The following is a 15,555-nucleotide window of genomic DNA, read 5'->3' as shown; positions in this document are numbered from 1 at the left end:
TTGTAAGCTTTTTCCTTAATTATGGCTTAATTTAGGTCTCTGAGTTTAACAAAACCTATGAAGCTTGCAGCAAAATATTTTTCTTGTGGAAAATTTTGGTTGTATGGAATACAAATCCTGTATTCCTTGTGGGTATGATTTTTTAATGTGTTTAAGTGTGGAAATCCCATATTTTTTCTTTGCATTTCTTAAAGCATATACAAAATAAAAATAGCTGATACTGTGTGTTTAATACAGAATTTTGAAGAAATTAGTTTGGAAAGTGCATGTGATGACTTTTTTTTTTCTCCAAATGCCTTGAGTAAAATGCACATGAGGTTACAAGACATCAAGCAAGAGGCACAAAATTCTGTCTCAGGCAATTACTGCTGCAAGAGACAAATTAGAAGCAATTTTGCTTTCATATAGTTGTTCTTAAATGCACCATTCTGACAACAGCAATAAATAGAATAATTTGCATAATTGTATTTATGTGGCATTGATCTGTCTTTTCTAGAGAAAATCCCTTTTCCCAGATAAAATAATCTTCCATTCATCTGTAAGTGGAAGAAAGCCTCTTTAGCAGCTGCACAGATTCTGCACAGGCTTAATACAGAATTTTGATATGGACCTCTCAGTGGATTTGTTTTTTGGTGAACAAAATACAGTAAGGGCACTAAAACCACCTTGCCTTCCTGAGCAGATTGGATAACAGGATATTTACTCAAAAGAGCTAGACAGAAAAGCACAGACATGATGTGATTAAACTAAGGTAGATTTATTGCTAGATTTTTAACAGCATGTTTTCTTAAATTGATGTAATAAATGTCTCAGCCCTGCTCAAAGATAGAGTCTTGAACAGCTTTGAGCTATTCCTGGCTTAAAACTTAAGTAGAAACAGCAGAAGTGGTGGAAAACCAGGATCATTTTGGAAAAAAACATTCAAACAGTTTAAAATCCTCTGCTGTGATTGTGCTTTTCTGACCCCCTGCAGCCTTGTATTATCAAACTGAGAATGTCTCAGTCTCCCTGATATTAATGTTTGAAATATGATACAAATAAATCATCTGAATAAAGTAGAAAGAAAAAAAAGCGGTTAGCATCACAGCTACCTGGGGCCTGCTCCACCGGCACTTAAAATTGCTAACATGAGCTTAGAGGTACAGTCATGGGCTCTAAAGCTGGCCTTTCCTGGGGACCTGAAGAGAATGAAATCCCTTAAAACTCAGAGACTGAACATTTCTAACATCTGGGTTTGATTGGTGAAGTCAGCATCTGAAAAAGCAAATATCTGGAAAGCAGTTTGAAAACTGTTTTACTGAACATGCTGGGGAAATTGGGGAGTTTGTGGGGTGGGGGTGCTTTTATTTTCCAGATAAAGGAAAGTTCCCCGGAATGGCAGAAAGTAATGCTGGAGCCTGCTGTCTGTGTTTCACCTATCTTTGCTCTTCTTTGCAGGTTACATACTTGGGTAAGGTTTCCACAACAGGGATGCAATTTTTGTCAGGCTGCACAGAGAAACCAGTCATTGAATTATGGAAGAAGCACACGCTCGCCAGGGAGGATATTTACCCAGCGAACGCCCTTCTGGAAATTCGCCCTTTCCAAGTCTGGCTGCATCATCTGGACCTCAAAGGCGAGGCGACAGTCCACATGGATACCTTTCAGGTAGCACGTATAGCCTACTGCACTGCTGACCACAACGTCAGCCCAAACATCTTTGCTTGGGTCTATCGGGAGATCAACGATGACTTGTCCTACCAGATGGACTGCCATGCTGTAGAGTGTGAGAGCAAGCTGGAGGCCAAGAAGCTGGCCCATGCCATGATGGAGGCCTTTAAGAAGACTTTTCACAGCATGAAAAGCGATGGCCGGATCCACAGGAACAGCTCGTCAGAGGAAGTGTCTCATGAATTTGAATCTGATGATGGCTGACTGAACTCATTCACAGTTCAGCGAAGGCAGAAATGGCCTAGGGAATGAGATCTGAGAGATGAATAAGCAACAATTGAAATTGGGGAATGAAAGGACTGCCAAACACTTGTCTGACCAGCTTTTTAAATCAAAAGAGCAATTCAGTACCTACAGATATGCATCATTAAAGTAATTACGTTACATTGAAATCTGCTGCTGTTGTAAAAGTGAGAAAAAAGCTCCCTCCCCCATCTCTCTCACCCACCCATCACTGTCCCTTTCTCGTCTCTGTAGTTCAGGTGCATACCATGAAGTAGAATCATTCCTGTTTGTCTTATAAGACTGGTCAGGCAATTTTATTAGTTGCTCCTCTGGCATTCCTAGCTGGGGGCTGATGCTGATGCACAAGAGCAAGTAGACCTGGAAAGCCCTAATGGTTCCTGAAGAATCTTTCTCCATGATGCATCACAAAAAAACCTTTGACCGTACATAGGCTAAGACAGCCATACATAGCCTTTTAGACTAATGGCCTGGCATTCTGCAGTTAATTCACATTTCACAGATAAAAAAATGAAAGAAGATGCTTGTATGTACACATTATATCATATGCTATCCTTTATTTTATTCATTGTACCTATTTTCTTAATATACCTGCTGCCACGTCCTTCACCCAACACCAGTAGTTGCAGTTTCAGACTATATACTGCAGGATACCAAAAAGAGGAAAAATACTCCGCAATGGCTAGGTGTACAGCAGGCCAGCACCACTCTGTGTGTTTTCCAACCCTGATGTGCTCCGCAGGAGCAGGGCCCACTGGTAAGAGTTGAGGGTCTGTTAGTGTTTGAACTGTGACTTCTCATCAACCTCAGGTCTGAAGTGATATGAGCATGGTAGCCTCAACTCCATGTTACTGGTCTCCGCATTGCTGGTCAAGTGGCCCTGGTGGGATGGAGCTGGTAGTGCCTCGTTGCGCAGCCAGGGCTGCGTTACTGTAAAGATCAAAGGAAACGGTCCCTTGGGAGTCAGGTTTGAACATCTGTTCTGGTTGAGAAGCTCATTTTAAGATTCGCGTTATCTTTCCTTTTTCACAGATATACAGAGTCATGCCTTTCTTAAATGCAGATGTTTAATAAAACTCAAATAAAAGGAAAAACCTGTTTCACTTGATATTTTTTAAGGTCGAGAGCAGATCAATAGTTTGCAGGTAATGCTGCTCCTTTATACAATTTTGTTCATAATTATGGTAATGTTAGGGGCACTAGGGCACCTTACAGAAGCCTTAAAAGAAATCTAATCGAAGCAGATAGATAGCTCTATGTCTGTGTTTTGTGGGTCTGTATGTTTGTATGTGAGAGTGTATGTGTGAGTCCTGTGTTAAAGCATGTAGATTGAGCATGGAGACATATTGAGGAGGGCCCACACCTCTTGAAAATATGCTTGTTGCTTTACAATGTATGTAAACTATTCTCCAGCATAAATGCATTCATACTTTAATAAAAAAAAATGTTTTGAGTTAAAGCTTGGGAGTTTTAAGCTGTCTTTCCAATGCAAACTCTGTGGTTTTGTTTTATGTGTGTGGGTTCTGTGTTCATTTCATTTAGTGGAATGAAAATGTTAATTTATTTCCATTTAGTATTACATCAGTCTCCATGAGAATTACCTTTAATATTTTAAAATTATTTTCTTTTAAATATTTAGGTAAATTATTGCTGTAAGTTTTTTTTTTTTTTTTTTAACTTTGCTGTGTGTGGACATGATTTATAATTTCTGCTTTGCAGGAGGTGGCAGAGATACCCCCCCACACACACACCTGGCCAGCTGAAATGAGCTCTGCTGAGTGGGAGCAGTATCTTGCCCTGCTTACAGAAATTGCAGAGTGGCTCGGGTGCAGCATTAGATGGTGGGATGGGGAATAAAACATCAGGCCAGCAGCTTTCAGAACTATTTCTGTCTGAATCTTTGGATGATCCAGCGTTTCCAAATATGGCCCTAAAAATGATTTATTTTTTTCTTCCCACAACGCTCATTTGGAAGTGGAGGGTCATGTATGGGCTATATGCTGGTCAAAAAGAAATTAATAAAAAAAAAAAATCTGAGTTCTGCCATGTATGTATCTGTCTTTTTGACCAAAGGGAAAATTAGGCAAGACTTTCTTCAACTTTTGACAAATTATTTTCTTTTGCTCAGAGCTGTAATCATGCGTTAGTTTCTTTACTTTTTGAATGCTCTGCCACCAGAGCTGCTGTGAATCAGCCTGTGAAATCCCCTGTTGCATCCTCTCAGCCAGATGTCCCTGCTGACAACAGAGAGGTTTGACTGCGAGTTCCAGCTCTTAACCAAGGGCTGCTCCAATGTGGGAGGGTGAGAAGGAAGATACCAGCCCTCCTCACACACGGGAGCTGAGATGCCTCCTGCCTGCCCTACAGAGGACTATGGTGGAAGATTTGGGTTTGGGATTTCTACTTCTGGAGCAAAGACTTGGGAGCATGGGGTGTGTTCCTGCTGTGGGGGTGGGTGTGGTCCTTCTGACTGACACAGCCTGCCCTTCTCACCAAGCAGTCCCGGCCAGAGCACAACTGGACAGAAGTGTTGTCATCATTTTACTTTTAATCATGGTCTGTCCTCTAACATGCTGGGAACTGCTGAAAAGATCCTATCTCCCTAAGTCACCTGCAGGTGTGGGTTACGCAAAGAATACCTTTGTTGGGGTTTTTGTTGTCTATGTATTTATTTACTTTTTTTAAGGACAGTCTAAATTTCTGCAAACAGTGCTTGCTTTATTTGGGAGCAACACATAGAAACCATAGACAGAAATGCGAAGAGTTGCTCCAATGTGCTTTTACTCTACACCCTGAAGTGATGTCTTGCTGCTCCCCTTGTCATGTTTGTGACTGGCAGCATCTGCCAGCAAGAGCCCTGGGCTATGGCATTACTCCCCCAGTAGCCCACAGCCACATGGTATTACCCAGAACAGGAATCATCTGGGAGTGTGGTTTTAAGCTGTTTTGTCTTCAGACCATTGTCTACAGTGATGCTCCATGTCAGGGCATGTCATCATGCATTGACGTTAGCAGCACCGCAGTGCGCTTGCTCGGTGATGGGGATGCAGGTTACTCAGTTGTGGTTTTGGACTGTTGTATTTCACGGCTTGGTGTCAGAGAAATTGATGCTTTTGGGAACACAGGGCTTGCACATTTGCTAGTTGCCTATGTGCATTTGGAAATCTGTGCCTAGGTGCTGATAAGGACCCTGAAGGGACCATTAAGTGAGGTGGCTGCCATGTGTGCAGCCCTTACTGACCTTGCACTGATTTACAGTGGGTTGGGGAGTTCTTGCAAAGGTATTTGATATTGTGGCATCTGTGATAATTCCTCAGCATTTAGAAGCTGTGGATTACATGAGAATTTTGAATGATAAAAAGAAAATACAAAGGAGAAAATTCTAGTCCTTGTGATTAGAAAATCAGACCCTTTGAAACACAAACCAGCTATTTTCTAAGGGTTCAAACGTGCAAAGGAATATGAGGGAATGTGAACTCCACTTTGTCTTAGAAAACATGAGATTCGAAAAATAATCAGTATCATGAATTTGGATCCTTAGATAATTTGGGATTCAGGCCAAATCCCTCTGCGTTATCAATACCAAATGTGTGATGCCATTTGCATGAAGGAGAAAAGCTTTTACTCCTAAATTGCAAGCATATCAGTTATCATGGAGTATCAGTTGCCAATAGATACCAGAATGAAACATCAAGTTAAACTTTTCCTTCAATTAATCTGTTGGAGAAGAAGAATCATAAAGTTTCCATCAGAAGTCACTTCCAGTTGGCTAAAGACTTCCCTTTTCAACTACAAAGGGCCCAGTTTTGGATCTCACTGCATCCCGCTGTGGGTTGACGAGTTCCTTCAGCGTCAGCCAGGAAAACAACCAAGGGATTTCTTTCCCTCTTCTGTTTGTAGCGGAGAGTAGAAAAGGGTCAAATATCTAAGTATGTTATTAGAACTGCCGAAAAAGTAGAGAGCATTTACGTCATCACACCTCAACATCCATATGGAACATCACTGGTGTTTTATCAAGGTGATTTTCATAATTTTTCTAACTACCTTAAGAAAAAAGAAAGTAAGTGTTATTCTATATAGAGTAAGTTGGTTCAGTTCTCAAACTCTGAAGTCTAAATATCTTTTGTTCATACCAAGTCTTCTGTGGAGCTGTGAGTGAATGATGGTAGCTCAGGAGCAGTTGTGCTATGGGGAGAGCAACGCACCACACTAGCGACACATGTTGCTTGAGAATTGCTTAGAAGTGTATGGGGGTTTTTTGCCTGTGGGGAAGGAGAAAAGCAGAGAGTCATTTCTTTCATGTTTTAAACTCAAAGGCCCCTAAGAACAGCTTAATATTTTGTTTTGTTTTTAAAAAAACACTCAAACCACAACCAAACAAAAAACCCCTCTGCAGCTGGTTCCACTCCCTAACTTTCCAGTGGCGAGTGGGTTCATTTTTACATAAAAAAGCAGCTGGACGTTGCCAATGAATTATATTTCATTCTCCTAAAACCTGCAAATAAGGCATGTGATTGAGAACGTTTGATACAGAGACAACCCTGTGTCAGTCTCTTAGGAAACTTTACAGATATATATGTTACTTGTGGAAGCTTTGAGACTTCAATATCTGTGTATTCACAGTGAATTTTATTTGAATTTTAAGGTTCTCTGTGTGTCTGTGTACACATATGTATGCATATATATACATACACATGTACACACATCTTGAAACATGATGCTCGTTATTAAAGATTTTCTGCATGGTGGACATATGTAATGGTAGGTGTATGTGTGAAAGCAGTCGTGCATGTTAGTGTTGAGATAAATGGTCTACTTCTTAAAAAGGCCTTTTTCTTTAGTGGGAAGCAAATTAACTTGTCTATCCACATGCAAAATTTGATATACTATGTGCATTATTTACCATTTACCACCAGAGCTGGCCTGCTCCACGCCCAATTAGCTGCCGTAAGAATGATGTATGATTGGGCTCATTTTTCCCTGTGGCAGTGAATTATTAATTTGTGTATAATTGGGAAGCGATAGCGTAAATGTGTGGTTGTTATCCTGTAGACTAGAGTGTTCAGTCTGCCAAGAGGTTACAGTAAGAGAATATATCCTTTTGTGGAAATGGGGACATTCATTATACCTTTTTTCTAATGTAATTTTAAATAGATGCAGCGTGTTTTTTAAAAGTTCCTTTTTAAATGGCTTCCTTCCTTTCATTGTACAATTGATCATCATTGCCTGCTTTTACCCATTGCCCCAAGGCTCTTTTATCTCCAGGACAGGACTTGTACACTGCCCTGGGGCCAGGCTGGGGGAAAGCCGGAGATCCTCCCTCCCGCCCCAGCAGGGCACCTGGCCGGGTGTTTGGGTCCCTGTTGCTGCAGCCGCTGGGAGTCTGTGTGCCCGTGCCAGGGGCACGGCGTTTGCAGGAGGCTGAGCTGGGACAGAGGAGTCGCTGGGTAGCTGCAGGAGGCTGTAAGAAAGTTGGGTCAGGCTGTTGGTTTGAATTGTTATAGCTAAGTTGCACAGGCCAAGCTTGAAGTTTGGGGCGACCTCTCTTGTATGGCAGTAATTCATTGTAAGTGCCATGACGATTTCTTCAGTTAGGGTTGTAATTAATTTTGATCAGGGCTGTTAAAGCAGATACAATGATTTATTGAAAATAGTTGTATGTTTGGAGAGATGTTATCCTGTCTTCTGCTGTGCCTTCCCTGAAAAGCGTTGTGAAATATGTTGGAAGCACAGACACGATGCACGTGCTGACCATGTGCTGCAAATGGCATTAAAGCTGCAGGCTGTTAAAGCTGCATGGGGGATGGAAGGGCACGGCAAGGCCCCAGCAGGGAAGTGTGTGTCTATGGGATTAGGGAGATGGCCAGGCTGAGATTTTTGCTATCTGATCATGAACTGGATATGTGAAAACCTGGATAGTTCATCGTTCTTCAAAGGGCTTCCCCAAACCATACAGTTCAGTGAAGATTGAGGAGTGAGGATAAGCTGCTGGAGAGCTTTCTGTGATCAGTTCATCAGAGATCCCCAGTACAGTTGAGTGATAAGGAAGTCTTCACTGGAATGAATATATGTGATGTGCTCAGCTTCCACGGTGGTGGCAGGGTTAGGAATGCTCTGGTGTGGCCAGTGCCTGGAGGTAGTTGGGTTTGCGCGCGTTGGACTCCTGCCTGGTGCCAGGACTTCACGGAGTGTGCACAGCAGCAGTGAGTTGCTGTGTTCCGGTGGGACATGCCCGTGGCAGGGTGCTCGGTGGGCTCCTCGGGTAGTACCATCTCTGTCCATTCTCCTTGTCCATCGGTTGGTTGATTTCAAATGGTTACATACCTGATTTACCCCGCTAAAAGAGAGAGGAGCTTCAAATCGTTTATCCCAGCAAAAGATGTGGGTTGCTGCAAGCTCTTTTCAGAAAAACTGGAAGTTAGAAAGTAGGTTTCCAAAGTACAACTGAGGAAGCATTAAAAATGCTTGGAGTAACAATCTCTTATCTACTGAGCAGGTCCTGGTAGCACATTTGAAGACAATCCTAACACTGTGCTAACAGCCTGAGGAGACGAAGCCTGAGCCAAGCACAGAAACATTTTAGCAATAGGTCCTGCAGGCAGTAGGCTTGATTTCCAGTTATTGCTAGAAAGATGGGAGATGGTGTCTGGGGGTGTTTGTTTTGGTTTTTTTTAATGTCTGTGGTGGAAGGTGTATGTGAAAAGGCCATTAATGTTTTCTCATCAGGAGAAAACTGCTTACGTATTAATGCAGTGACTTGTTCGTTCACTTACATTGGCAAGGTGAAAACACCTATTGAAAACATGCCATTGGAAGTAGCCCAGCTCTGATGGCAAAGGAGTGCCTTGTAATTACTGTGCATGTCGCGGGGTACAGAATCCACGCGTCCCTTCACAAGGGGGCTATTCCTGTGCAGACTGGAGCATCTCTCTCCTTTCCTCACTTCCACCATCAGAGTGAGAACATAGTACTAGATAACTTTTATCTGTTATGCTTTGATTTGCGTTGGGCTTTACATTCTCTGTTATTTTCCTGTAAATTGTATTGCTCTTGGAAAGAGAGGAAACGTTATAATCCTATGAATAATGCATCATGTGGCTGGTATGTTTTTCTGTGGGCAGTATAGATTTTCTGAGAACGATGGACAGGAGTGGATTTCATTCTTGGAAAGCAAGTAATTTTTCAAAGTTGATATGGGTCATGTGCATGTGGAAAGGTCAGTCATTGCTATCTCAAATTAGTTACCTCTCATTTAGAGGTAGTAGAAATAGTTTTAGACATAATTACTGAGCATATAATTAATCAAGGTTTTCTTGCACAGTTGGGTTAAATTGTTGTGGCTGAGTGCTCAGTACCATACTGGTGCTCCCTGGCTCGGTCTCATCTTTAATGGATTCCAGATCTGGTGGTTTCAAGTAACAACAGCTTTTCCAGATCCCAAGACAATAATGAAATACACAGAGGAACTTCAAAGGACACTCCTCTAGAAAGAAAAAATGAAGTTAAGTGATGATATAGTCAACTGTGGGATATTTTTATATCCATAAAAGATGTCAGGCCTATCACAATGCAGCAACAGGTGAAATCTGAAACTGTGCTTGACTAATAGACCGTGCTTCACATCTACCCAGACTCTTCTAAATGGTTTGGGACCCGATTCTGTCTGGGGTTTCCAGGTGGATTTCTTTGTGTTTTTTCGAGTCAACTCTGGCCACACAAAGAAAAGGTGTTTGCATCTCCCTTCCTTGCTTCTAACAGTCTTTGCTATTCAGTAGTGAAGGAATGGCCCGGGACGACCTGGAGCCAGGTCTACTGTGAGAGTAGCGGCATAATCCCTGCACCCACTCTTCTACCACGGCCGGCCGGCCTGCTTTGCCTGTCCTCAGCGTCCCCGGGGGGAGGTCTCTGTCACTTCCAATGAACCCTGCTCTGCTCCCTGGGCCATCGCAGCGTCTTCAGCAGGTAGCGTGCTCTGATTAAATTTGTGTGACCTGTCAGAAAAATACATCTTTTCCTACCAGTGTTGTGGAATTGTTTATATGGTAATGCATTAGTCTGTGGTGAGCAGAGGGGAAAGGCCACGGTCTCCTTCCTGCAGTTTGCAGAAGGATGACCAACAATAATTGCCCAGCGTTTACGAGTTGACTCGTTACAGGTCTTTGCTGGTGTGCATGCAGTAGGAGAACCACGTCTGTACTACCTCAGGTCATTAAAGTCTTGATGTCAGGATGGTGGCATGGGACAGTTGGTCCCATGTTGGCGCACGCGTCTCTGGGACGGCAGCCACTGGTGGGCACGCGGAAGGCCAGCTCTGGCGTCACTGAGTGTGGGTGCTCTTGCAGCTCCTTCATCTGTTTGCAGGATGAAATGATGCTGAATTGTGCTGAGCTTTTCCTAAGGCAGCATGGTCTCGTGCAGCAGGTCACCTCATTCCCTGTGCCTTACTTACAGAAATCCTAATTTATGCCATTAGAAATGTTAAGAGCAAAGAGTTTCAGCGTGGTTCACATTTTGCCTGCGCGCTGCAGCGGGTCTCAGCTAATTCATCAGGAGTGGTTTGTTCTGCTTGAAATCCTGGAGAATGGCTCCTCTCCCGAGGTATTTCTTCTGACTTAATTGCCAAGTTATAGTGAAATATGAGGTTCGTTGTTGTCTGCTGGAGCGCTGGGGATTCTGTTTTGTTGGCACATTTTTCATGACCTCGTGTCAGCAGCATAACTAGGCTATGAGATAATTTGTATGCTTTAGATGAGCAGCTGCATGCATCTTAGCTGGAGAGAGAAGTAAGTGTGATCAGTCCAGTGGAGTTAATTAGGTAAAACAGAGAATTAACTCTAATCTTGTAGATTAAGTGATGTCAGACCATGCAAGATGTATGTAACTTTCATGCAGATGGAAATCAAAATGGTCTGAACTGGTACACACCAAGATTTAATAAAAATGAGAGAAACAATAGATGCAAATGTGGAAAAAAAAATCTACAGCCATTTAACAGCTGAAAAGGAAAAAGTGTTGGACCCTTATTTCCCTGTGTTGCTTTGGTTCTGCAATGGCTTTGCACTCATTTCATAATTAAACAGTTTTGAGGTTGCAAGGAAGGAGGGCCGCTCTTCAAGCCCTATTCCTCGTCCTTGTGCTGTTGCAGGTGTCACACGGTTATCACAGGCTTTTGGAAGCTATTGAATTTACTGTCATTTTGTTGGCAACAGGGATGAGGGTTAAATAGCATAGGAAAAAGAGAAGAAGCAGACTTGTAATGGTGTCTGATAATCCTTAAACTGCCTCTCCTGTGGAAACTGTGTGAGTTGCTTTGAGGAACGATGGAGGACAGATTCTGCACTGTCTTTTGCCGTGCAGAAACCTGCCTGCATGGGAGGTAACCAATGCTTCGACAGGAGACCTGGTCTCTTGGGATGTCACCCTGAGGAGGCAATGGTTAGACATTAGCTCTGTACTGATAGTCAGCATTTTTCTTATATATTTCTGATAAACCTCAATGTATTGAGTGTGGTTTCAGTGTGTAATATTTGGGTGGAGGAGTCTCATCTTAGCTGTCTTCTGGAAATCTGGGAATTACCCTGAGAAAAAGATTTAGGGCTATTTAGTATTTGTAGTTTAGAAAGGCAGCAAAAGTATGTTATTAAACCTGCTTTTATTGAGTTTTATTGAGCTGCAATATCTGTCATCCTGGGCATCCTTGACAGCTTAAATGGTTTGGGTGCTTCTGTGGAGGAGGATGAAAAATACAAGAAAAAAGCCGCTGTAGTTTATTATAACAATGCAATTATCATCACTTGTAGTGTGTGATGAGGTGTCACCTCACCAGGTCTTTCTGCCATGTGCTCCCGGGGGGAGCGACGCAGCAGGGGAGGCCAGCTCCCTGTCCACCTGCCAGAGATGGTGCAATTGGAGGTGGCTCCACTGTCAAAACTAAGCCACGATACAGAGAAACATGAGCATAAAAAATAGGTGGGAGACTTGTGGAAAAACCTTACCTTGGTGCCTACTGCACGGAGCCTGGTGGTCACAGCGGAGCTCCACCTCCTTATCTTAATGCCCTGTGTCAGTGTGAGGTACCAGATGTTGTAAACTCCAGTCCCTTCTCTGACTGATGGTGTCTGCGATGCCATACGGTGGCACGCCACCTGAAAGGAAAAGGAGGGCGATTGTTGCATTAGCATGTTGTTACCTGCTTGAAAATTTACACGGGATTGTCACATCGTGAACATTTTTAAACCAAGTAGGGATTGCAAGATTTTGTCTAACACAGTAATAAATGAACATGCGGTAGCAGAGAGCGTATCTCAGGAGAAAACCAGCAGAATTTAAAGGCTCCATTCCTCAAAATCTCCTTACCCCATTCTTGTTTGTTGGTACCTGTTTCTAAATTCAAGGAGTCCCACAATGAAGAGCCAAGATAGAAAATCTCATGCTGCAAGCTAAAGAAAATGAATTTAATGAGTACTGCGTGTTCTACATCCCGTAATTTTATCAGTAAGCTCTCAGACTTCTAGAAATTGCTCTGAAATTGGCAGCCCAGACTTAATATCTTCTACCATTTTGCCGTCACATGCAATTTTAGTTCTCAAGTGACTCCAATTTTAAACTCCCAGTGATTTAAACAGCTGCATTGTGCAAAGGCTGGAGTGAGGACATGCTTTTGTAATCAAGTAGCCCGACACTAAATTTTATGGCGTGATGGTTACTGTGCCATTCAAACTATGCCCCATTACACAGAAGTGCATTCCTTTGATTTTACCAAAGAGACCATAAATATAACAAAAAGCATAGTTGGAAAACATTATTTCATGCCTGGATTTTTCAGCTTTTTGCTACTACAAAGAATAAATGAAGTGGTCTCTGAAAGGGGCATATCTTTGCAGTGAATTATGTTTGTATTATTTGTATGGCTAGCAGAGCTCATCATTAAGCTTACCAGAAAATATATGCCTGTTACAACATTTAGAGAAGCAGGGAACTCGGTTTTCAAATCAAAAGACTAAGAATGTAACTTCCTATTTCAGTAGTTTAAGTTGGTTGAGGCTCAGGGTGTGGGGGGAGGAGGTTATTATGCTTGATATAAAAATGTAAAAGGTGTTCCATAAATGCATAAATAAAATTAATCGTCAGCAGTCATATGCTTGGCAAACTATAAGGCTTCTTTGCCTTAAAATGTCTATTGTATCCTTTCCCTTTCCCCCCAAGGTGATGTAATGTTTTCATCTCTGAAACCTGGTTTCAAGAAAGATTTGGCTCTGAAATGGAAATCTGCTTTTGATTCAACATTAGGTCCTAGCAGACAGTACTTTTCAGTCCCTTTTGTTTGATCACTGCAGCCTTCCTTTAGAAAAAGTCCCAGTGCTTGTTGCCAGCCATGATTGGCAGTGTATAGCCTGCGCGGTCTCTGTCAGTAATACTAAAGCTTAACTAGGTTCTATCATTAGTTCACCACCAATGTGAAATAACTGAATAAATGCAATAAAAATTTTAAAATAAAAATGAATAGCTATACCATCTGGCATTAGTGAAGCAAAAAATAAAACAGCATGCACAGGTACAATAACTGAGAATTTAATTTGGGTAATTAAGTTTAATACATAATAAAATTTTATAGTAAACATTTAAAATGCTCCTAAAAATATAAAGACTTATTTGCTCAATGTTTTATAGAAAGGTACTTATTACAAATAGATCTATTGGGTAATTTTGCACTGTGAGGTTTTATGTAAAGTATTGACTTACATGAAAGCCCAAGTGCAAGCCATTGGCAAGCGATTTCAGCTGGTGTTGGATTAGATCCAGTGGGGCAAAGGGCAAGCTTCGTGCCACCTTTAAAAATATAATTGCTCTCTTGCAAACATCAAATCAAGTATTCTTCCTTGCCAACGGTTTGTTGGTTTGTTTTTTTTTTTTTATGTCCAATAATAGATATTACTTTCCCTCCCTCCTCTCCCCTTCCCACCCTCACCTTGATTGGTGCTTCCCTGAGTGGTGAACCTGGTGTCCAGGCACATTCCAGCAGCATTTGCAACAGCCAAAGGCAAAACAGTACTGTGACGGCTCCTGCCCTTGTCCCACTACCGCTGCTGTGCTTGGGACCATCAGAAGTCAGCAATCCTCCCTGCCGCTGCTGCGCCGTCTTGCCGAGGGCAGGTTGGATGCCATCGGTGACAAAGAGGAGGTGAGGGACAGATGAGCCCTGGCTGAGGTTGCAGTCAGATGGACCGGTGGGGCTGCAGAGGGACAGGGTTAAAGGCTTCTTGCAGTTCTCCATCCCTGTTTCCTTCTCAAAACATAGGTTAGTCCCACCTCTGATTTTCAGTGCTTGGGTTGGTAGCCCGTGGGCCCCACTGAAAGTGTGTGAATAAAAGGGCTTCAAGGCACTGGATTTTGGACGTTATCAGAGAAAAGGCAATAACAATAATGCTGGGCTGCAGATTAATGCCTTTAGAAATGTTGATAGTGGTAGCAATTTGCTAAATTGTTTATGGGTTAACCACAGCTTCAAGGCTCAGTGTGCTGTGCTTCACCATCAGCTCACTCCAGAGAATCAGGAATTCTTGTCTGGAAGCAGCTCAGAGGCGCCGGGCACGGGCAGGATAATGCCAGTAGAAAGGCAAATTGTGCAATTTTACATTTATGTGGGTAAGAAGCCAAAAATTCTTGTGTGCACTTCAAGGATAGCAAATACTATTTTTTCTCAGACGTAAATGTAAGAAGACGCAGTAAAATGTAATATGAGTCCCTTCAGTAACCGAGAATTACCACACCAGGCAGAGTGGGGGGCCGTTTTGTGCATTGTCAGGTCTTTGAAAGTGGCTTGTGCTCCAGGCTACAGATGATGGTCCTGTAATACTATACCTGCCCACTGGAGGACTTTTTTCCCTGGTCTCATGAGTCTGCCCTGAAATATGAGTGTTTACATCTTTTTAAACCTATTTACCTCATTCAGGACCATCTGATGTTCTCGTTTTCTGTGGAAACGCTTAATTTGTATGTGAACCCTATTAAGCTATTGAATGCAATGATAACATGTGGCAATGAGTTAAGAGGTTATGCACATGCTGTGCAACTTTTTTTTAAATCAGTAGTAAATCTTTAAAGCTGTTTAAAATCTGTTTGCTCCCCCGTGCACAATTCTTCGCTCTGACACAGTGATAATGGGTAAAATCACCCCATTCTTTCCCGTTCTGCCATTATTTATGCAACTGAATAAGTGCCCTTGTGCTTGTGCCTGCCCCAAACTGAAAACTTAGCATATCATGGCTGATTTTTATTTCCTTCTTATAGGTCCCCAAGTTTTGCTCTGTACTGTCTGTAATAGGGACTAACCACTCAATCTGAGTTGCAATAAAACTCTCAATATTTCTCTTAGAGTGGTCCTTCCGTTCTGGGCAGATCCTCTGCCTTGGTACTGGGGAGACCGCTATAGACTTGCGCCAGTGGAAACATTTAAAATCATGCAGAGCATTTGAAAACCTGGTGGTTTGTTAGCAGTTTCTCATGCTCGATGAGCATCAGTAGAAGAAATATGGCCACAAGCACCTGGAGACTGGTGGGCAGCGCATTTTGGGGCAATGCTGGATCCTGATGCTGGCCAGG

General features: G+C 42.4%; 1 protein-coding gene across 6 annotated transcripts in view; it reads left to right on the top strand.

The window, feature by feature from the left end:
• Positions 1-3,047, top strand: part of PID1 (phosphotyrosine interaction domain containing 1) — a 104,883-nt gene extending 101,836 nt beyond the window's left edge. For all 6 annotated transcript variants that reach the window (XM_052804339.1, XM_052804336.1, XM_052804337.1 and 3 more), the window contains one exon: positions 1,438-3,047. In XM_052804339.1, the coding sequence (XP_052660299.1) occupies positions 1,438-1,914 (477 nt within the window). In that variant the 3' untranslated portion in view covers positions 1,915-3,047. The remainder of the gene's footprint in view (positions 1-1,437) is intronic.
• Positions 3,048-15,555: the final 12,508 nt, after the last annotated feature.

Source organism: Harpia harpyja, chromosome 12 (genome assembly GCF_026419915.1).
Source record: "Harpia harpyja isolate bHarHar1 chromosome 12, bHarHar1 primary haplotype, whole genome shotgun sequence".
Classification (NCBI taxonomy): domain Eukaryota; kingdom Metazoa; phylum Chordata; class Aves; order Accipitriformes; family Accipitridae; genus Harpia; species Harpia harpyja.
The sequence above is the reverse complement of the archived record's forward strand: the minus strand, read 5'-3'. Positions and strand labels throughout refer to the sequence as shown.